The 23990-nt window shown below is 42.3% G+C and overlaps 2 protein-coding genes across 2 annotated transcripts in view; one reads left to right on the plus strand and one right to left on the minus strand.

Annotated features, from left to right (window-relative positions):
- Window positions 1-23990, plus strand: part of LOC307039451 (receptor-type tyrosine-protein phosphatase gamma-like) — a 1005384-nt gene that overhangs the window by 312550 nt on the left and 668844 nt on the right. The window lies entirely within an intron of this gene.
- On the minus strand, window positions 12170-23474 carry LOC307039446 (uncharacterized protein). Its single transcript, XM_079681541.1, has 2 exons — window positions 17221-23474; window positions 12170-16803 (listed from the first exon to the last, which is right to left on the minus strand). Exons 1-2 carry the CDS (start codon window positions 17356-17358, stop codon window positions 15439-15441), a joined length of 1503 nt encoding a protein of 500 aa, XP_079537667.1. The 5' UTR covers window positions 17359-23474; the 3' UTR covers window positions 12170-15438.

The following is a 23990-nucleotide window of genomic DNA, read 5'->3' on the forward strand; positions in this document are numbered from 1 at the left end:
TGTGAACAATATTTGAGAGAAATGGTTATTTTGTGCATATAGAAAATGTTTTAGATCTTTGAGTTCATCTCATGAAAAATGGGAGCAAAAACAAAAGTGTTGCGCTTATATTTTTGTTCAGTGTACATAATCACATCATGGGTTCATTAAGGTTTCAAACAGGTTCATGTAAGGTAGGCCTACTATAACATAAAGACATGATTTTTAAAACTAATTTCTGAATCTCACATTAGCCTGTAGTTTGGTATATTATTGATATGGGCTGGACAACCCTTCACAATGATCATCATTTACTTTTTTTAGACCAAATTAGGAGGGCAAGTCAGGCCACTAATGAGCTCAATCATTCACATTTATTATTATTAATTTATAAATTAAGAGTACTAGGGGTCTATTACAAAACTTTTAAAGGAATCGTCATGCATTCTGAATGTATCTGTACTTTAAATCATGGCTCAAGATCCTGTTCTTGTTTAAGATTATTCATACTAATTTGTGAATTTAACGTCCATATCCACTCTTCAAAACTGAAACTAAAATTTTTTTTTAAAGCATTTCATTTCATTTCAAACCTTTATTTAGACAGATTGGTCCCTTGAGATCATCGATCTCATTTACAAGGGAGACCTGCATCATTTAGTTCCACATGAAACATAAAAACAACATACAAACAACAGAGGATATCATATTTACATATTCAACATTTACAAATACCCAGAGTGTCAGAAAGCATTTCATTTAGACATGCCTTAAATACATTCAGAGAAATAAAAATGCTCAATTTCAATTTTGCCTGTAGACTGTTCCAAGCAAGTGGAGCTGCGCACATAAAAGCTGTCTTACCTAAGACAGTCCTTACTCTTGGCACATCTAACAAGACTATATCCTGTGATCGCAGACAATAGCTGCTTGCAACTTTCTGCTTTATCAATGAACAGATATAATACGGGAGTTTGCCCAACATAGCTTTATAGATAAAAGTGTACCAGTGACTGAGCCTCCGTACAGTGAGTGATGGTAAACCTGCCTTGGTATACAATGTACAGTGATGAGTAAGTGCTTTACAGTTTGTGACAAATCTCAGAGCACTATGATACGCAGCATCTAGTTTGCTCAGGTAGTTGGCAGGTGCATTCATATACAGAGGATCACCATAGTCCAGCACAGGTAAAAAGGTCACAGTGACTAGCCTTTTCCTGGCCTCAAGTGAGAAACAGGACTTATTCCTGAAAAAGAAACCTAGCCTAACCCTCAGTTTTTTAAGCAGGTTATTGACATGAAGTTTAAAAGAGAGACAGTCATCAAGCAAGATAAAGCTGCTTTTTAGCAGGCCTAAAGCTCCACGTCAGTGACCTACATTTTAATTTCTTCAATCAAAATTTTAAATGGCAAACAGCAATGTTTTAAGAAACAAAATATCAACTTTGAACAGAAGGGTTTAAACACACATGTTTTTAATGCAAATAAACTTGAAACATAAACCTATTTGTTATTTCAAAATTCAATTTTATTGTCTGCGTGAAAGGCACAGTAGGCTATGAGCGAATAAATATCAACATTCAAAAATTACAAAGTCGTACAATATATACTATGTGCTACTGTCTAGGATTAAGTATGGTGAGGCTTTTCAAGCCGCGACCCCCAAAATAGCAGTGCCAGAGACTGGCGACCCCCGACGGGAAAATTAATAATGTATTATTCTGACAATACACTCTACCTGTGTTTTGTTTCAGTTTTTACTCCTTTTTCTCTGTTGCAACACTTCTTTCTGTCACTGATTTTCTTTACATTCTGCAGAAGTACCTTTGGTAAGTGGAGCTAGAACTGGTTGTGTACAGCTATACATGTGGATAGAACAGAATGGTCTTCACTGCAAACACAACATGATGTAGAAACATGAACAAAGAGTCAGAGTACATCATCCTGGTGTCAAGGCTGAATACAACTCCCAGAGTTTTCAGGTTTGAGGAAGCTAAACCAAAAGAAGACTTTGGATGATTCAGAAGTCAGAAGCATTTTGCGTCTTAAATAAATAATGCAGTCATACATGATGAGCAGATGAGCCAGTGAATTTTAATTCCGAGACCCACCACTGATATATCTCGAAGAATATACAAATCTGTATTATGTGGTACATTCTGTTCTCGGCTAGATGTTTTGTCTTGTTCTGTGGTACCTGAAGAACACATGGTAGTTCATGAGACTACAGAGCATCTCACTGTGCAGGACTGATGATCAGTGATTTGTGTGGGTTCTGGTGTGTTTCACCACCTCTGTGTGTGTGTCTGTACTGATTTTGGTTTGGTCTCCTCCCTATGGGTCCCAGCTGCCCTCAGCAGCAGTGAGATGGAGTGTATGGTCAGCGTTACCCCCGGGGCTGATGGGTAATCACTCCCAAAGGAGTTTAAAGGCCCAGTGAAGTGCATGTTTTTGCACCAAAATGAAATGGCAGTTTCATTCCTTACATATCATTGTGCCTGTTCATGGCGAAAATAATTTTTAATAATTCATAATTAATGAATTAATGAATTATTAATTTGGCCGTCTGAGCCTAACGGAAGTTGCAGACGATAGTGGCTGTGACGTCACAAGATGTACCCAGTTGCGATTGTAAACATGGCGGAGACTCTGGAAAGTGATACTAGTGTGAGAGAAATGATTGATTTGGACAGCTTTTCGGACAGGATAGATGAGGAAAGTGATCAATCTGGTGCACTTTGAGGGCAACATTAAGAGATGTATGGATACAGCTCTCAACACTCATATGAAACATATATTTCAATAATCAAAAAACATTGGAAGGATTTCTTAACCTATTTTATACAACTAATATTACATAGATGGAAATATTTGTTTACATAGATGACCAAACCCACTGAGATAACTTAGGCTACAGTTTACCTCCCTGAGCTGACGTTATCTCTCTCAGTCCCACAGGAGAGCACTCTCCCTCTCCTTATTGTTGAAACAGCTAATCTCCGTTAGCTCCGAGCTAGCACCAGATGCTAACAGCTCCGAGCTAGCACCAGATGCTAACAACAACCCTGTAACTCTGTCAGTCTCTCTTTCGCTCTCTCTTGAATCGACCACTGGCCTTTATTTATCATGATCAATCAAAGAATCTACGAAACAATGACACCAGCCAGGCTCACCTTCATCTTTTGGGAACAGAAACATCGCCACTTCGGCAGACTTGACATTACTACAGCCAGCGGCAATGCATCGTTTCCCCTGTGTTTTTCATCCCTCTTTCTTCACTGTCGCCTCCATTGTCAGGTTTTCTCGATTGGCAATCACTTCCAGTCGACTCCGACACACTTTCTAGGAAAATACTAGCTCAAAAACGTTGAGAAATTAGACTTTGAAAAAGAGAAAAAACGAACGGTGGTGAATGTAAACAGTGCGGCGGCGTCCATCTCGTGACGTCACGCAGTAGATCGCAAGCCACGCCCACGAAGGCGAAGGTCGACTGCAGATTTCCCCGGAAAATTCAAAACTCGTAGAATTTGTTGCTATTCCAACATTTTTTGATATGGGTTCCAATGGACAATTTTGGTCATTACTATACGTATTAGCATAACAGATCATGCACAGGTGCACACTTCACAGGGCCTTTAAGGGAACAGAGACGAGGCATTTGAGTCCTGCAGGGTTTCCCTGTTAATATCAGTGTCTCGAAAAAACATGTTGGCGACTGAAAGACATCCAGTGTTTGGTCTTTTCCTGAAGCACCCTTCACCTACAGTGTCTCAACTGAAAGAGGACCAAAAACACACACAAAATATAATACAATTTTGAGATTTGGGGATATTTATCTCCCATTCTTTCACTTTTTCTGACATTTTCAACACCAAACATGTCGTTAATGTCTCTGTTTAGTGAACTACAGCAATCTGAAAGCCTGTACATTATTTATATCACACTTTATCAGTAGAAAAATGCAGGAAATGACTTTTTCAATGGAGTATTTTCTGATTTATGGCGCAACACAAAGATATTTACCCCTGGGCAAACCTTTGACTCTAATATGTCAACAACAGGAAACAAGAATATGAACCTGGCTTTATCCAATGTTCACACAAGAGTTCTACATCCTGACACATCCTTCATCTACACAAGGGGAATTCAACTAAAATTCAACGAGGTCCAGTTAGAGAAAATGTCCCCATGCAAAGGTCCGGAACATCAAAATGTCTAACTTGCTTTATAAATTAGTGTGATATATATTGAAGTAGCCTGCAGCTTTATCAACGTCTGCATGTAATCAACAACTGACTGCCAATCAAATAAAGGAATTACAATTCATAAACAACAATATTTATTGTCAATTAACATAGAACTCTACAGATATACAGTAAATACTGTGGATATGTGTAATGTTCCTCTCGGGCTGCATTTAAAAATAAAATAGAGAAAATAAATAAAATAGCTTTTGAAAATATGTACATCTTAAAAGTGCTTAATTTTAGATAAATAAAATAAAGTGTAGCAGCAGCTTGAGTTTCCGTTTTTCTTTGTTCACTGTTTCACATCATGACTTAACAGTTTCAGACGATTATAGAACAATATCAGTCTTTACACATCATAACAATTGAACAGTTTTAAAGTTTCTCTTTCTTTCCCTCTTATATTGCAGTCCCTCACCCACTTTTTTTTATTCAGTGCGAGAATTCAACTCGAGCTTGTCTTGCCAAGAGTTTAAATCTGGGCTGGAATAAAATAGACATACTATATAGAAAATATATGCGCTTTACACAGCGTAATGTAATCTCTATGTTACTGGTCTACTTAATATTCAGCAGTCTGATGGCATGGGAGAAAAAGCTATTACAGAATCTGACTGTTTTGCTCTTAATGCCTCTTGAACCTCTTGCCGGAGGGCAGCAGGGAGAACAGAGCATGGTGAGGATGAGTGGGGTCTTTAAAAATGTTCTGGGCTTTTGTCAGGGAGCGTTTCTGAGCGGTGTCTCTGATGGGAGGGAGAGAAACTCTGATGATCTTCTCTGCTGTCCTGACCACTCTCTGCAGAGACTTCCAGTCTTTGGCGTTGCAGTCTCTCGAGCAGATGGAGATGCCGCTGGTCAGCACGCTCTCTATGGTTCCTCTGTAGAACGTGATGAGGATGGGAGGGGGGAGCTGTGCTCTTCTCAACCTGTGCAGGAAGTGTAGGCGCTGCTGTGCCTTCTTAAATAGTGATGTAGTGTGAGTGGACCAGGTCAGACTGCTTGTGATATGCACCCCCAGGAACTTGGTGCTGTCTGTATTCTTCACTGCTGTGCCGTTGATGTGGAGTGGTGGGTGACGATGCTTTTTTTTCTCTACAGAGGAGATAGCGTCCTCTGTAGAGCGGTTAGGGCGGTAAGCAAACTGGAACGGGTCAAGTGTGGGGAGAAGTATGGAGACAATATGGTTCTAGAAGTAAGTAGAAGTAACAATAACACAATAAAAACTGACAGACAGGTCCACAGAAACTACCGGTATGCTTAGTCCTACTTTAGTTACTGTACTGCAAAAAGCAGACGGCGTTGCGCTCAACACACACAGACTCAAAACCATGGACACACTGGCACATAAATTACATAAACAATTTATAGGCCTAAGTTGCATAAATGCTTGAGCAACAGTATTGCAACTAAGCTCGGGTGACCAGACGTCCCCGTTTGTATTGGCCTGTCCCCGGTTGAAACTATTCCCGTTTTTTAATATACGTTAAAAATACATAGCAAGGTGAAATAAAATGTTTCATGTCAGGAAACACTGGGGTAACAGACTGCGGTCAAGCCAGCCCCCACTTCGGAAAACACAGTCAAGTCGTTGAATTGCGGTACGCAAATAGATAGCCTAGATCAGTGACCACCAACTGGCGGCCCGCGGGCCACATCCGGCCCGCCAGACATTCTCATCCGGCCTGCACGACGAGGGTGACTGTGGCGTTGGCGGAGTGGTTACTGCGTTCGCCTCCCACCCATTTTTTTTTTTTACAACGTCTCGTGAGTAAGGTGCAGTATCGGAGTCCAACAGGGAGGCAGCAGCTGCGGGTCAGTAGACTGCGTACTGCGAAACCTTCCCTTCCTTGAAAAAGAATTGATCCTTCGTTGTGAAAAGTCTGGTTAATGCGCTCCGCACCACAGCAGTAGCCCCGCTGCGACAGAGTCCAACAGAGAGGCAGGAGCAAAAATCAAGTAGGCTAACTGTATTCAGCTGGCGTTACATTTGAAAAACGAGTAATTTGATTACAGTTACTTTCGTAAACCTGAAGTGAATACATTTTGGAATACTTGGAAAAGTTTCCTCACAAAATGTAATATTTATTACCGGCAGAACTGTGTGCACACTGAACAGCGCTGCAGCATGTCTGTGAGCGACAGAGAGATGCAGCGTGTCTGTGAGGCCCCACCCCCGCACGCAGATATGAGAGAGATCTCTTTTAAAATATATTGAAAGTTAGAAACGGAGATGGTTGGATAAAATGTGCAAGATAACGTTTATGTAGCATTTATTTATTGTCGAAATTATGACATTTGATAACGGGATCAAAGTGAATGGCCTGCTGCTGCTGAATGCATGGGGCAAGTGACTGGAAAAAGTTTTAAAAGTTATTATATCGGTTCAGATAATAAATAATAATGATAATTCATTCTATTTAGGGGCGCCTTTCAAAGCACGCAAGGACACCTTATAATTCATAACATATTCCAAGGAAAGGTTTTAAGACAGTACAAAGAATGCAGTCCGGGTGATGTTTTTTATGTGAGGTGCAGATGAGAGGGAGTTGTCCAGAATGACACCAAGATGTTGTGTTTGAGTTCTTGATAAGCCTTTAAAACAGTAAAATAAGTGTCTCCTGTTCACCAAAACATACCCATCTGTTATGGAAAAATAAAGTATTCCAAAAGTATTGTAAAAGTAATCTGAATACGTTACATTTGTAAGACACGTAACTGATTACTTTCAGAGCATGTATTCAGTATTCAGTAACTGATTACATTGACAAAGTAACCCTCCCAACCCTACCTAGAAGTGATCCTTCGTTAGCGTGAAGAGTCTGCTAAGCTTGCATGCTCCCCTAGCACCCCCCTGAGTGAATGTAAAATGTAAGTATACAGTTATGAAGACATATCTGACATTTCCACTGGGTGACTAATTTCAATTGATGTTGACACCATCTCACAACACTCCTAAAATAACATTACTTTCTAAAGCACAATTTAAAATGTATGCTGTTTAAAATCTCAAATTATATATACTGTCCATCAATATTTGTATTATTATTTAATGGAAACCGTCCATAATCAAAGAGTCACTCGAAGTCAATCAAATACTTATTTCACTTCAGGGTGATAGCAGGGGACCCCATCTAGCCAATCAGAGAAAATCAGGACAATCTGATGTAGAGTTTCAAAATAAAAAACCTTTGAAGTCTCATATATGGGCTATCGTCCTTCTGTTTTTATACAAGAATAAATAAGAAACTGTCAAATTATCAAAGACTTATTTTACTCCAGGGTGATAGCAGGACACCCCATCTAGTCACTCAGAGAGAATCAGGACAATCTGATGTAGTTTCAAAATAAAAGACCTTTGAAGTCTCATATATGAGCTATCATCTCTCTGTTTTTAGATAAGAATAAAACAAAATGAAATTATTCTGATTAGGTCTAGCCTACATTGCAAATAAGCAGACAGCGCTGTTTTTTTTCACACACACACACCTTGCGTTTTGAAGACTGATACATCCGAAATGGATGAACAAACTTTGCAGCCCAGTTTCCCAGCTTTGAAGTCTATCCACGGGTATTCCTCTTGTTTCCTCCGCCACATCTCCTCCGTCCATTCATCTGGGAAAGGTGAGCTTGAGCTAGCTAGGGGAACGTTGCTAGCATAGCTAACGTTGACGTTAGTGCTAGCATTATCCACATCAGCAGCTTCACTTGTAGCTTCGGTGCTGCTAGCCTCTTTCTTTTTGTGTATGATATTCTTTTTAGAAAAGAAGTCAAGTATAGAATGTTTGCCTGCCATAGTAGAGCTTTCTTGGTAGCGTTCTTGAGGGAAAGAGCTGCCGCCACATCACTGACACACCCCCAGCTCGCCGCGGGGTCACGAGCGTGATGCGGAATCATCATTTTTTAAGGAAATCGTTTTAATTTGTTATTATAATTACTGTGAAATGTATTATGCGTTTGTCATTATTAAAACAAATACACACTTGCAACTGATAACACTGGCAATGATTTTATATTAGACTATTAAAAAAAAGATCATGCTCCAAATAAGTGGGGGTACGGCGTACCCCCGTGTCCAACGCCCACTACACCACTGTCCATGACACAGTTCTGTGGGATCCTTCCATCTGTCCACGGTCTTCTGACTTCTCGACACCTGGCCATCAGCAGTCGTGGTCTGAGGTGGTGCGCAGGAGCTTATTGAATGGGGAGACTTCACCGCCTCGCCTACAGAACTGCTTCACGACCCTGTCAGACGATCCGGTCCATCCAGCTGATGCTCCCGCGGCACTGACCAGTCCAGATCTACAGCCTGCCGACACTGCAACTCCTGCGCCGGCAGCCGACAGTATTTGTGCTGCTTCCCAGGCCACTGTGAAGTCAACTCGGAGTCCCTCATCCCGTCTGGCGATCTCCTCAAAGAGGCCGTGCTGAGACACTCGGGAAGTTTTCCGGGCCCTGAGCCGGCAAGGAAATCCTCTCCCAGCCCAGCTGTTACTGTCTCACTACAACACTCTCCTGCTCGGTCACCACACCCTCAATCACCGGCACCTCCTCGTCCCCTTTTCGCCCCAACCACATTAATAATCGGGGATTCCATAACCAGAAACATCAGATTCTTCAATGCAGCCACACGCTGCCTCCCTGGAGCCACAGTCCCGGTAATCCTGGATAAACTCCCGGGGCTGCTGCACTCACTCCCGTCATCTGTCAATCGACTAATTGTCCACGTTGGGTCGAATGACACAGCCAGCCAGCAGTCAGAGCTGACAAAAAATGATTTTGAGAAACTTTTTAATCTTCTACGGAGCTGTGAAAAGTCGGTTTCTTTCTCAGGTCCGATCCCAACGCTGGCCTGCGGAGCAGGGCGTTTCAGTAGGATCCTCAGCCTCCACTTTGGCTCCAATCCGCCTGCAGAGCTCACGATTTAGGTTTTATTGACAATTTGAATCTATTCTGGGACCGACCCGCCCTCTTCAACACTGATGGAATCCACCCCAGCAGGTTGGGTAGCCGCACGGCTAACATGCAGCAAGCTGTTCAGACGTCTCTCTGACTATTTCCACTCCATTTCCACACGCCCCCCTTTCCAGCGATGCCATATCAGGCCACCGTTTCTACTGCTAGAAACTTTTCTTCTTCCTTGATGCCGCTGATGCCTGCCATCTCGCTCTCTGGCGCCACCCAACGACCAGAGGCTTCTATGCCAGTACAGCGACCCATTTCAGTTTTAACCAACATACACAGAAGGTTGGTGACTCAGGTTGGAAAAAGAAAGTCCAAAAGGGTCTGTTTGAGTTTGTCGAATTTAACAGAAGTTCCGCGTGCTCCACGGTCTATCACGGGCGGTCAGAGTATATATAACACATTTAAACTGGCTCTATTAAATGTCAGGTCTGTAGCAGGTAAATCATTTTTAATCAATGATTTTATCACCCAGCATAATCTGGATTTTATGTTTTTAACTGAAACTTGGTTAGACCAAAACAACAGTGCAGCTGTTCTTCAGTAGCGTGGCGTGGGGAAAAAATTAGGGGAAGCCAATAATACGTCCTTTCTTTTGGGTCGGGGTGTGGTGGTCAATGTAATAACGTAACCAGATGAGTGATTACAGCACCCGGTATCATTTTACACACATTTGTATCATACAGATGCAGGACTTACAGACGCCTGTTATCTAACCGACAGGTCCGCACGCACTCTCCAGCCGAAACTCTAATAAGCATTCATTCACAAACTAAATCAGGAGACCTTTAACGTTTTACGTCCGGTTTGCTCCTTTTTTCCTCGCTGTACACAGCTCCAGTTTGGGCATTGGCCTGTCATCAGATTGTATTTGTTGTTGCTGCTGCAGCGGAAGTTTAGTACAATTATTTTTGATTAAATACTCCAAATCTCCACCCTCCATACTTGCACTTGCTTCAGTTGCTTGCTACTTTCTATGAGAGTGGTGCAGTGACGCTATCTATCTTCTATTGATAAGATTTATGATTCGAAAATTATAAAAGTAGGGTAGACATGTGGATATTATCCGACACAAAACGTGGATTTATCAAACAGGTTAGTTTTCCACTGACCTTATTTCGAGCTATTTTCCAAAACCCTGTGGAGAAATCCCATTGCTTTTTTGTTGAGGGAAACCGAGCGCAGCTTACGGCCCGTCTACACTACAGGCATCGAAAAATGCTTTCAACGCTTCGCCCATTCACTTGAATGGGGTGACGTAGAAGATTTGTAATCTTCGCCGAACTGCATTTTGGGGAGCATGGCATGGCTTTGCAAGCATCACGAGCATCTATCGGCATCAAAAGTTGAACAATGTTCAACAATGTTCAACTTTTGAGGCTCGATGCTTGGCATCAGCCAATCAAATCCCGTTTATGCAATTCCCGCGTGTACAAGCGCTAGCCAATCAAACCGCGTGTAGTCTGATACCGCAGGTCTTGACTATTTTCCATATGTCATAAAATGGAGGATAAATTAATCCTTGCCGTGGCAAGTGTCCCAGTCCTGTATGACTGTACTCTGTTCACCTACCGGGACCTAAACCGGAGGAACAAGGCATGGCGGGAGGTGGCAGAGACAGTTGGTGAAACCGGTAGGTTTTCACCTGTTTGGGGAGTTTATATCCAGTTTACTTTGTTTTAACATTGAATGGACAGGCTTTGTATGCCGGGGGCGGGCGGGAGATTCCTGGGAGATTCCTGAGTGGTTGTTGGTCGCCTTGGGCGCGAGAAATCGCCAAGCCTCAGACACGCCCAGCTTCAAGATTTTTTTATGACTGTAGTGTAGACGGGCCGTTACTTCCGGGTTTTAGGACGCGTCACTGCGCCACTCAGTTGATGCGATTTGATTGGATTGTGAGGCAAGGGAAGACAGCCACCTCTGGCTTCCCTTGGCATGGCCCTGACCAATCACAGGTTGGCAGGGGCATGACGCGAGCCTCATCTGATTGGTCAATCCCTCCTTTTTTTTCACCAAGGGAAGCCAATTTCGGCTGGCCTCCTCTCGCAACAGAGAGTGCAATCTACTGTTTCACCATAACATCTAGAGGGGCGCTGTTTCACTCTTTGTAAAATAGTCAATGAGAATTGGGGAGAGACGGGCCTGCAGCTACACAGAACAAAGAATTTCCGAAACTAAACGAAGTGTTTTTATTTATTTATTAAAATTATAACTACAATCCGAAAAAACAGGGGAAGCCTAGCTTCCCTTGGCCTCCAGGAGAAAACGCCACTGCTGTTCTTATAGAATCAACTCCTCCCAACTTTAGTTCTATGAGTCATGCAAGACTGCATAAGAAAGGGGGTGGAGTAGCTATTTTGTTTAATGACTTATTTCAATGCAAGCAGACTCTGTATGGAAACTTTGCTTCTTTTGAATATGTGGCCCTTCAGCTGAAATGCTCCTCTCGAGCTCTTTTCCTAAACATCTACAGACCACCCAAATACTGTGCAAGCTTTTGTGATGATTTTACCGAGTTATTGTCTATAGTGTGTATTGACTTTGACCGTCTAGTCATTGTTGGTGATTTTAATATCCATGTTGACAACCCTGAGGACAGAGGGGCTAAATAACTGTTTTGTGTTATCGACAATTTTGGACTGACTCAGCATGTCAAGGGTCCGACGCACAATAAGGTGGACACCCTGGACTTAATTGTATCAAAGGGTCTGAACATCGCCAAGCTTGTGGTGACTGATGTTGCGCTCTCTGACCATTCCTGTGTTTTCTTTGAGAGCTCTATTTCCGTCCATACAACTGTTAAGAAAGAGGTAACCACTAGACGTCACTTAAATGGAAATACAGAGGAAATGTTTTCCCAGATTTTTACTCCCTCAATTGCCCATGCTAACTTCTCAGTAAATGAGCTAGTTGATCATTTTAAATCTAAAATAACAAATTTCATGAATGCCATCGCTCCCATTAAAACAAAGGAAGTATCGAGCAAGAAAAAATCTCCATGGAGAAAAGCCATGACTGTGAGAACAGCAAAAACTGAGTGCAGAAAAACTGAACGCAGGTGGAGAAAAACAAATCTCTAAGTTTACTTCGAAATATATAAAAAGAGACTCTGCGTCTATAATCAGTTAATAAAAAAGGCACGACAGTCTTCCTTTTCTGACATCATTACCAAAAATAAAAACAACTCACATGTTTTATTTGCTACCGTCGACAGACTAACTAACCCCCCAGTGTCAGTAGCTTCAGAATTTCTATCCACCAGGGCCTGCCATGATTTTGCCTCCTTCTTCACTGACAAAATCATGCAAATTAGACAAGCAGTCAGTGCCTCTGCATCAGGTACAGCAAATGTACTGTCCCTGTGTCCACCTAAAACCAATCCAGACATCATGTCACAATTCCGTCTGATAAATGCTAATGACCTGGAAGACATTATTCAACATCTGAAATCCTTCTCCTGTAGCCTCGATATTATGCAGGATTTTTCAAAACTGTTTTCCCCTGCATGGCCTCAGATATACTACACATAGTCAGTGTTGGGCAAGTTACTTCCAAAATGTAATATATTACATATTACTTATTACTCTCTTTTGAAAGTAATAAGTTACATTACAATATTACTGTCTCTGAAATGTAATGAGTTACACTCAGTGCTTGAATTGGGCCGGTACTCACCGGTACGCAGTACCGGCACTTCTGATTTTTACCGATGTAGTACCGGCACTTCTTACTGAGTAAAATGCCGGTACTCAGCCGCCGGCAATATACGTATATATTGTAAACGCAACGCAGCGCAAATGTGGGTCTGACTCTGACTCACAGAGGGTGAGTGGCTGTCTACATGACGTGGCCTGCCGACATTGCCACTTTCATACAGATCATACTAATGCCCTCCATTGGTCTCTGTGTGTCATTCAAGCTCGGGAGGGTGTGTGTTGGTGTATGTGTGGCGCGAGCGAGCGAGAAAGCGCGCGCACCGGTTACGTGTATTGTTGTTAGCATCTGGTGCTAGCTAGCTGCGCTAACGGATATACGGAACTGTTTCAACAATAAGGTGGAGGGAGAGTCCTTTGCTGTCAGACTGAGAGGCTGATAACTACAGCTCTGGTGAGGTAAATTACTCTCTGAGTCTTTAGATAGTTAACTTAGTTTAAGTTATCTCAGTGGGTCTCAAACGGTTCGGTCACCATTTATGTAAACACATATTTCCATTTGAGGGGGTAGTGATGAGTAAAATATGCATGAATAATACAAACAAAATGTTAACTAGGTGAAAAAAGGTAAGATAAACTTGTTGAGAGCTAAAACTAGTCTTTGCTGTTGCCTCAAAGAGGAGCAGGGGGAGAGGAGGGAGACAGGAGAGGCCGATTCAGGAGCCCAGACACACTCACAACTATAAATGAACAAAAAACAAATAAATAAACAAGTTTCAATGTTTTTTCATAGTGGATATTGTATGTTATTGGTTATGGCCATGTACTTATGATTTTATGATTATTTAAATGTATACATTTTTGTTTCATATTGGTGTAGTCTCTTTATTTCCCCCTCAAAATGCACCAGATTGATGCATTTAAATCCAACATTTAAAAAAAAATCTTACCGGGGGAGCATGCCCCCGGACCCCCCTATAGGATTTGAGGCCCGGCTCCACTGTTCCCAAATAGATTTGCAATTTTTTTTAAATAGTAACCCATCTCCATATGTTTCTTTTCGGGTAGTAGATTTAAACTAGAGGGCTATCACTTTGTGCAGCAACGCTATTGACAAATAAATCCAACAAAATGGCACAAAAAACTGGTAGTGGCCTCAGGGACGAGGAGTCATTTAACCAGCCAGTAGGAGTCAAGCTTTACTTTCTTTTATATCCATAAAGAAAAAGTAAATCTGTTTACAGTTGTTTCATTATGGATGTTGAGAGGTATCCATATATCTCTTCATTTTGCTCTCAAAGTGCACCAGATTGATGCATCTAACTTCAATATTTAAAAAAATGTTCCCGGGGGAGCATGCCCCCGGACCCCCCTAGACTAGAGGGTGTCAGGTCCACTCCCCACTTATAAAAATAGCACTTTACCTAACCCTCTAATCTCAGATGCACCCTGAGTCGTTTTGTTTAAGTACAGTGAGCCTTTCTAAAATATACAGTAAAGAGACAAACCCACCAGCATTATAGGATATACTATGACTTTGTGCCAAATACTTGTTGCTGATTTAGAGTACTGGCACTTTTTTTATTCCAATTCAAGCACTGGTTACACTACTTTAGTTACTTTTTTAGTTACTTTCACCAAAATAACCGCAAAAGAATGGCTAGTTATTTTAAATGCTAAAATGTAGTTTAGTGCAGCTCATTATACATCCAGTGAATGGCAATGTGGTATAGCATAACAACTGTGTAGGCCCTTAAGGCTACTAACAACTTATAAACTTATTTAAAGCAGACAAAGGATCAAAGTCTGGTCAATTATAGTAGAGATACTGTAAATATTTATAAGTCTAGGCCTATATATATATTAAATACAATAGAGCTAGAGCTCACTATAATGAAATCTATAACATTATGAAATGACAAGGTGTGCAATATATTTTTCTTTTTGTTACTTTCTTTTATTTAATTCAAGTTCCAAGCACAAGAAGTTTGAATGTATTTAGTGGACAAAGAAGAAGCTTTATCAAAAATACGAAAAGGATTATGCCTCAAGGAATAGCTTACGGCTCAGCCATTTTCAGTTCAACACTATTAACATGTAAGCCAAACATTGCTTAAAATTGCTACTAAATGCAACGTAGGCCAAAAATAGGAGCCCTGCTATTTGCCAAACAACGCCTAGAACATAGGCTACCAAACAAAGTCTGGTCAAATCTAAATACAAAGAAGGCCTCGTAGGAAATACTTCACAAAACGAATGAAGCTCCACTATATTTAACACACACATTGGAATATTGAAAATAAAACAAATAAACAGGAAACCTGTTACTGCCAAAACAGAGGTAGAATACAGCCGATTAATGCTCGTAAAATACATTTAAGTATGAAAGCCCTTAAAGCCTTGACCTATAGCCTACTTATTTTTCTATGGTGGGGGGCTGGCCTATTCCATTACCGCCTTGACTGAAATGACGGTTGAAGCGCATCAGGAGAAGGCGTTGAAAGCGTCCATCACCGAGACGGTTGCGTTTTGGGGTGAGCACAAGATTTCCAAGACTGAAAAGTCTTTCTACTGGTGCACTGGATGGCGTTGGGGCATTACAGCGGAGCGCGATTTTTTTTAATTCTTGGAAACTGGTGCAGACTTTCCATCGTAGGGGCAGAATTAAAATAAGACATTACCTCTGTTTCCACAGACATGGGCGCATCAGCTGTGGTAACGGGCTGTAAGTCAAAGGCAAAAAAATCCTCCTCGCTGGAGGCAACAGCAGCAGGTTGAGGGACATCGGGCATGAGGGCTGCAGGCTCTTGTGTTGTTAGGGAACGACACTCTGACATGAGGAGTATCTTGATATAGTCTCTTCTGGCTTCTTCTTTTACCCAACGCAGCTTAAACTTAGGCAGTGAGACAGCGGCAAGCAGCGCTTCCTTGGAGTCAATTATTGCGGCAAATCGAGTTTTGATTGCTCCCACAATAACTTCAGGCAGCCCAGTGGTCATTGCTGATAGGCCAGTTTTCATTGCTAAGATTTTTCCCATGAGAACTTCTAGTGTTGGTTGAAGCGTTCCATAAAAACAAGTGTCCTCACCCTGTAAGATATCCAGTGCAACTGTGAAAGGCTTCATAATGGAACAGTATTCCTTGAGAAATTGGTATTCCCTGTCGTTCATACATTTCATTTGAAATTGTGTGCAGATATTATTGATGTCAGTGAGGGGAATTTCTGTGATCCGAGAATAGGCGTCAAAGTATGAGTTCCACCTTGTTACTGTGGGAACAATCAATTTTCTACCACTGACCTCTTCCAGGAACTCTGATGCGACTGTGGAGCGGCTGGCCTTCGTCCACAACGCTGAACATTTGGCTGTAGCACTACGATACACAGCTCTAGATTCTACGTTAGATGACAGCCATTTATCAACCTCATTGTTCGCAATTAGATTAAGTGTATGGGCTGCGCATCTATGATGGGGAGGCAGTACACATAGCCCGTCCTGGGCATTATCATCTTTGGCGGCGGCAAGCACACTGTGAAGGTCTGTAAAGTCTGCCTCACCATCGCCATCCACCTCATCTTCCTCCTCATCGGACTCCACTTGCCGCTGCTGATGCTCCTTGAACGCCTTCACAAAGTTACTCCCGTTGTCCGTCACACATGCAGTCACTTTATCGTTGGTAAGTCCATATTGAGAGAAAATGTCCTCCAGCTCTGTTGCTATTGCGTCGTACGTGTGTCGACCCCTAAATCTTCTACAAGCGATCGCAGCCTTCTTTCGTTTCAAGGTATCTGCATCGATCCAATGCACAGTCACCCCCAAGAAACTTTTGTTGTTAGCACTCCATATGTCTGCCGTTGTTGACACATAATCCTGGGCATCGATAGTTTTCCTCAGCTCCTTTTCCATGATAGCATATTCTTTATCCAACTCTTTGGCAAATGTCTTTCTATCTGGCAACACTTGCTGAAAATTAAGAAGATAGAGATATTAAAGTCATGCTAGATAATAAACTAATGCTCCATTTATAACTGGGCTAAATAATATTTAAATACCGGTAATATTACTGTAATGATAGGTGCTTATGTATAGGCAATGCATCTTTTTACCACCAGGCAGCAGTATAACATTTAAGCTAACCATGTACAAAGCGAGTGGAATAAGATGCGAGTCCACACACACACACACACACACACACACACACACACACACACACACACACACACACACACACACACACACACACACACACACACACACACACACACACACACAAAATAACAACATTACAATTACGTCGCTGGGCGCTAACATGGTAGTACAGCCTCGGCATGGCCCAGTAATCTACTGTATTAAAAAGTCTCTATTGCAACGTTAGCTTACCTTGTCATTGGTGGTGTTGACAGGGATTTTGCTGACAAGTTTTCTAAATGCCGGCGACTCCACAGTTGACAGAGATTGCATGTCTTCCACAACATACTCTGCCACGAGTCTCTTAACTTCTCGGGGTTCCAGAATCATAGAAGACCGAGAGAATGTTAACTTGTGTTGCTTTGGCGTGCCTGCACTCACGTCTTCTGTTTATTTTATTTTCTCCGAGCCGGCAGATCTCTCGACTAACTTAGTGTTAGCGTGGCACCGGTCCAGGTGTTTCTTTAAGTTGCTAGTGCTATTTCTTGATGTAGACAATTCCTTTGCTGCCGACGAACATAGATTGCACTTGACTATTATGTTTTTCTCTTTTTCTCTAATGAACTGATAATAATGTGAGAACACCCATCGCTCAAAAGTTCCTCCCGCCATCTTAACCCAATAGTAAACAATGCATCAGGTTTATTAATCTACCCGCACATTTTTTCTCTGGTGTCGGAATGTCTCGCGATATTTGTAAATTCTTAAAAAACAAAACACCATTTAATTTCGGGTTAAAATGTGTTGTGTAACTGCGTTACTGAGAATTGTAACGGGTAATATATTACCCAAATTTCATTAGTAATGCGTTACATTACTTCGTTACAGCAAAAAGTAATATATTACTGTAACTCCGTTACTTTTGTAACGCGTTACACCCAACACTGCACATAGTAAACAACTCTCTTCAATCAGGTGTATTTCCACAGGCCCTGAAAACTGCAGTAATTAAACCGCTCCTAAAAAAGCATAACTTAGACACAACCGTAATGAATAATTACAGGCCAATATCAAACCTCCCTTTTTTAGCAAATTTATTGAAAAAGTTGTTTTTCAACAGTTGAGTCATTTCATGTTTTTAAATGACGGTTTTGATGTGTTTCAGTCAGGCTTTAGACCTAACCACAGCACTGAGACTTCACTTGCTAAGGTCTTAAATGACATTAATTTAAACACAGACAGTGGCAGAATATCAGTTTTAGTATTATTAGATCTCAGCGCTGCCTTTGATACTGTTGACCACAACATATTGCTAGACCGTCTTGAAAACTGGGTGGGAGTTTCAGGAACAGCTCTAAATTGGTTTAGTACACATCAACTTTGACAAATATGTTACGCTGGGTACCTCAAGGCTCCATCTTAGGACCTTTGCTTTTTAATATGTATATGCTACCTCTGGCTGAAATTATTAAAAAGAGCGATCTAAGCTATCAGATATATCCAGACGACACCCAGATTTATTTTAAAATTACACCGGGAGACTGTTCTCCGATTAGAACACTGAGCAAGTGCATTGAGCACATCACTGACTGGATGACTCAGAACTTTCTCCAACTGAACAAACAAAAAACAGAGATCATTGTTTTTGGAGCAAAGAAGGACCGATAAAAGTAATCGCAAAGCTTCAGTCGGCAGACTACAAAACCACTAATAAAGCCAGAAATCTAGGTATAGTGATTGACTCAGACCTGAATTTCAACAGCCACATTGCAACAGTCATTAGGTCTGCTTATTATCACCTGAAGAATATATTGAGGATTAAAAAACTAATGTCACAAAAGGGTTTAAAAGCTTGTCCATGCTTTTATTTTCAGTAGACTCGACTACTGCAATTCAATCAGGAGAGACGTGATGTATGGAATACATGTTTATTATCGGGTCACATTATATAAATGAAACATAATGATGACAGTTTATAACAAGTGAATGAAATGGTGTTTGGCGATTAGGCCCAGGTTTTGTAGGATGTCATTCGGGAAGGGAAGAACCGTTTCCGATGAACCCCCCTGGGTCTAGACACTGGTGGTGGTGATAAGTGGTTAGGTCCGGTTGGAAGGGAGAAGGTTGAGCTTGGCCCTGAGTTGGAAGCAGGAGGCGAAGGGGTGGAGGAGGGTTGCGCGTTGACACCTGGAAGACAGCTGATGGAAAAGGGGAGAGCATATATAGAGGGATTAACAGGTGCGATGATTAGGCTTGTGAATGGAGGGAAGTGATAGGTTAGCTGAGGAGTGGGGAGTGGCGCTCCCTATCCTTTAGTGAAGGGAGCGAGTATTGCCATGACGCCCAATACGAAGTGATAGGTCTTCCTGCCTGAACTTGCGCTGAGCTTCATTTCAATCAGGAGAGACGTGATGTATGGAATACATGTTTATTATCGGGTCACATTATATAAATGAAACATAATGATGACAGTTTATAACAAGTGAATGAAATGGTGTTTGGCGATTAGGCCCAGGTTTTGTAGGATGTCATTCGGGAAGGGAAGAACCGTTTCCGATGAACCCCCAAAAGAAGTGAAGGTATGAAGTACTGAACGTGATGAAATCTTACCTTGTGGGATGCAGTGGAAATCTATGGATGAAAAGAGAGGTTAATACATGTGGGGATTTAGGCATCCTCCCTGGACGTACAGGGCTTCCTGGACGTACAGGGCATCCTGGACATACAGGGCGTCCTGGACATACAGGGCTTCCCGGACGTACGGGGCATCCCGGACGTACGGGGCATCCCGGACATACGGGGCGTCCCGGACATACCGGGCTTCCCGGACATACGGGGCATCCCGGACGTACGGGGCATCCTGGACATACAGGGCGTCCTGGACATACAGGGCTTCCCGGACGTACGGGGCATCCCGGACGAACGGGGCATCCTGGACGTACAGGGCATCCCGGACGTACGGGGCAACCTGACTTGGCAGGGACACATTTTATACAGACCCGAAGGTTACAACCTGGACGTACAGGGTTAGACATGCAAGGATAAACATGAGCCGCGGGGCGAATATACGTGCTGACATGCTAAGAACCACCACCAGTTATATGCATACGTACCAATTTGAAGGTTGGAGAGACCTTTGGATAGCCAGCACGGCACTGGCGTTCGGACGAATGTAGGATGAGAAGCGGTTGTTGTAGGGAAGAGGAACAATTACCTTGATTGCGGCAGGTTTGCTGCACCTATCCTGAACGAGCCCTGAAATGCTCTTAAGACACCACCACCAGTTATATGCATGTTTACCAGAGGTAAACTGGAGAGATCTTGGATAGCCGGCACGAGCCGATGCCCGGCGAAGAGGGAGATGTAGACAATGTAATGCGGCTGTTAGCTTGAGTACAATGATGCATGAATATCATACCCTGCTTAACATAAGCCATGTGAGCATGAACCAAATATATGAGTGCAATATGAGCAGCATGAAATAATATTTGCTTTGGTAAATGCTGAGACAGGACCCATGATATAGGCAGGGCTCAACGCTAACTTTTAAAAGTGGTTGCCAGGCTGGCAACCAGGCATCCGCTTTTGGTTGCCAACTGAAAATACGGTTGCCCTTTTTGATACCTTATATTTTAAATAATTAAGATGCTATACAGTTATACATCCACTTAATGATGAACATGTGACACGAGAATGTTCAAATGCTTTACAATAAGTAATTAACGCACTTATTTGAACCTAAGTGGTAGTAAACTTGTCCACCCTCAATTGCTGGTATACAAAATACCAGTAGTGCTGCTGTTGTCCTGTCTTCATAGATCCCTCACAAATGAATTGAGCAAGTCACCAGTTTCTTGATCATCCGTTGTCTCCCTTCCAAATGTGGGTTTTCTTGACCTTTGTGCTGACCCCCACCATAGACCCATTGGCCCTTCAGCATGAAGTCTTGGATTGGCCAGACTAATACATTTCTAATATTAAATAAATGAAAACCATTCATAGTTAAACATTTGATATTAATTATTGATGCTGTAAATTACCTTTAATATGTCTAACTATATTTAAAATGTGTTACCTTTTTATAGAGTGATTATAATTTAATGCAACCATTTTCTATGGTAAAGTTTCGTTTTGCACTTTTATTTTGTAGTAATAAGATCGGGACTCTTATTTTGAAGGAACTTTTACCGGAAGTGAATAGAAAACATTCCTCTTTGTTTTTCGTTCGGGTTTTACCTTACGCTCCATCAGTTGAATCACTTTGAACATTCATTGGAGAAGTTGAGGTGTTGGCTGAACTTTTATCACAGTCAAGCAACTTATTTTTGCTTCGCCATTTTGTTGTAAAACAAATACACGGCGCACCGCGCACGCGAGTAAACGTGCATCGCTTCTGGCTCTGTAATCACGCCAATGCACGTGCAATTTAAGTATCAGGTTCCGACTGGTCACAACAATTAAATATCACTCTTAAACGAATATGAACATTTATCTATTTTGTGGTGCACGTTTGCTGTCCTTATTTCTTATGTTAAAAACTGGTTGCCACTGATGGCAACCAAAGTCCAAGAAGTGGTTGACATTTCCAAATGGTTGCCAATGGCAACCGTTACTATCGAGCCCTGGTATAGGACTAGCTTAATTAGCAGTTTAATTACGCCACGTGAGACGTAGATGCTGATGTGCTGGTTGGGTGATTAGACTGTCTTCTATCATCTTACATGAACATCTCTTTCTCCCTGAAAGAAACCCCCAAAAACCACGGATGGGCAGCATGTATCGAGGCTTGTATCATTTTGGCCCAGTGACGTCATCGATGACAGGCGAACCTCGCTGCCTGTCGATACCACGTGACTGCTTCAGGAAGCGATTCATTTGAACCGTTGAGCCACAACGCTCATATACCCATGGATGTATAACAAAAAACATATTACCCCTCTTGTACCCGGGTCCGCTGGTGACACGATGGAATTAAAAGAGCTCAGACCCTCACTTATATAGAGGTCGGAAAATGTCATACGTATAAATAGATACAAGCATAAATAAATGTAGGAATAAAACATGAATAAATAAATGAATAAATGCAGATAAGATATATCCAGTGTTTTTTTTTTTGGGTAGATTCAGCGTGTGGGCTGTGGCTCGCTGGAAAGCAGCCGACCCACGACCGCAGGGTTTGCTTATAGAAGCTACAGCTAAATGAGATAATGCAGTTAATAAATGTATTCCTGATATGGTTTAGCCTTCTCAGGCTACAACGTGGTTAAGTTTATGGATAATATTAAAGAATACGAATCCCTCTTTGCAATGTTTACCAGCCTCCTATAGGCTTTTCAATCGCAGTCGTTCAAATGGAATGAAAACAATATTGTTAACATGAAATAGGATTTTATGTCCGTTGTTTAGAGTTATTCTAAGGCTTTACTCATTGGGAACTCGGTATGAGATAGAGCGCAACTGTTAAGATTTCCAATTTGCCAGTTTTACACGCTTTGACCAGCAGGGGTTTATGTTCAAATGAAGCCCATGATGAAGCCTCATGACATGAACCCTTTGCGAACCAATTGCTGGAAAGCTTCAAAGCTTCATAAGGCTTCATCTCGCCATCACTACCTGCTTGCCACCTAAGACGCACTTAGAGACCAGTACTGCTACTGAGCCGGGAGGAGAAGTAGCTTCGATGAGATGTAGCTTGAGCCCTGCCTGCCTGCAAGAGGGGTTGTGGTTGAAGCCGGAAGTGGGTGAAGCTTCGCAAGCGATGAGGGCCCGTTCCGCGTGAAGGCCGGAAGCGCCGCATTTGAGCGGCCCTGATGCCAGTGATGCCCTCTCGAGAGACTGAAGGCGTGTGTCAATTGTTTGCCTGAAGTAGCCCATTTCCATTAAACCGGAGGAACTTCCGTGGAGCTCAGTATCCTTGTCTTTTTCTTCCGCATCCGGGTTTGCGGGGTGGCCGGCTAGAACCGCTAGCCAACTGGGGAACGCCCCCTGTAGCTTAATCCGCAAGACTGCGGAGCTGATGAATTAATACCCGGAGCTGGGACGAAGCCCTGCTGCTGCTTGCGCGTTGACACCTGGAAGACAGCTGATGGAAAAGGGGAGAGCATATATAGAGGGATTAACAGGTGTGATGATTAGGCTTGTGAATGGAGGGAAGTGATAGGTTAGCTGAGGAGTGGGGAGTGGCGCTCCCTATCCTTTAGTGAAGGGAGCGAGTATTGCCATGACGCGCAATACGAAGTGATAGGTCTTCCTGCCTGAACTTGCGCTGAGCTTCATTAGTGTATTCACAGGGCTAACTAAAAGATTGATCAGAAAGCTGCAGCTGATTCAGAACGCTGCTGCACGTGTCCTCACTAACACTAAAAGAGTGGATCACATCAGTCCGGTTATGAAGTCTACATTGGCTTCCAGTCGGCCAAAGAATTTATTTTAAAGAACTATTGCTAGTTTTTAAAATCATTACATGGTTTAGGACCAAAGTATATGGTTGAACTCCTGCATAATTACGAGCCATCAAGGTGCCTCAGGTCTTCTGGGACGGGTCTGCTATCGGTTCCGAGAGTAAAAACATTTAGCTATTATGCCCCGACACTCTGGAATAAACTACCCAAATCATGCACGTCCGCAGAAACGCTTACTATTTTTAAATTGAGACTAAAAACATATCACCAGCATTTTTTATCTCTCCCTGAAACTTGATGTTATCCCACCTTGCCTTAAAACTGCCACTATCATTCCTGTTCCTAAGAAAGCAACCACAGGCAGCCTTAATGACTACCGCCCCATTGCGCTCACACCTGTGATCATGAAGTGTTTTGAGAGGCTGGTGTTACATCACATAAAGGCCTGCCTTCCCCCCACCCTCGACCCACACCTGTGTGCCTACAAAGCAAATAGATCCACTGAAGACGCCATAGCTCTCCACTCTGCACTGAGCCACCTGGAGCATCGTGGGAGCTACGTCAGATTGCTCTTTATTGACTACAGCTCAGCGTTCAACACAATCATCCCGGACATTCTAG

This window comes from Notothenia rossii, assembly GCF_949606895.1.
Source record: "Notothenia rossii genome assembly, chromosome: 5".
NCBI classification, from domain to species: Eukaryota; Metazoa; Chordata; class Actinopteri; order Perciformes; family Nototheniidae; genus Notothenia; species Notothenia rossii.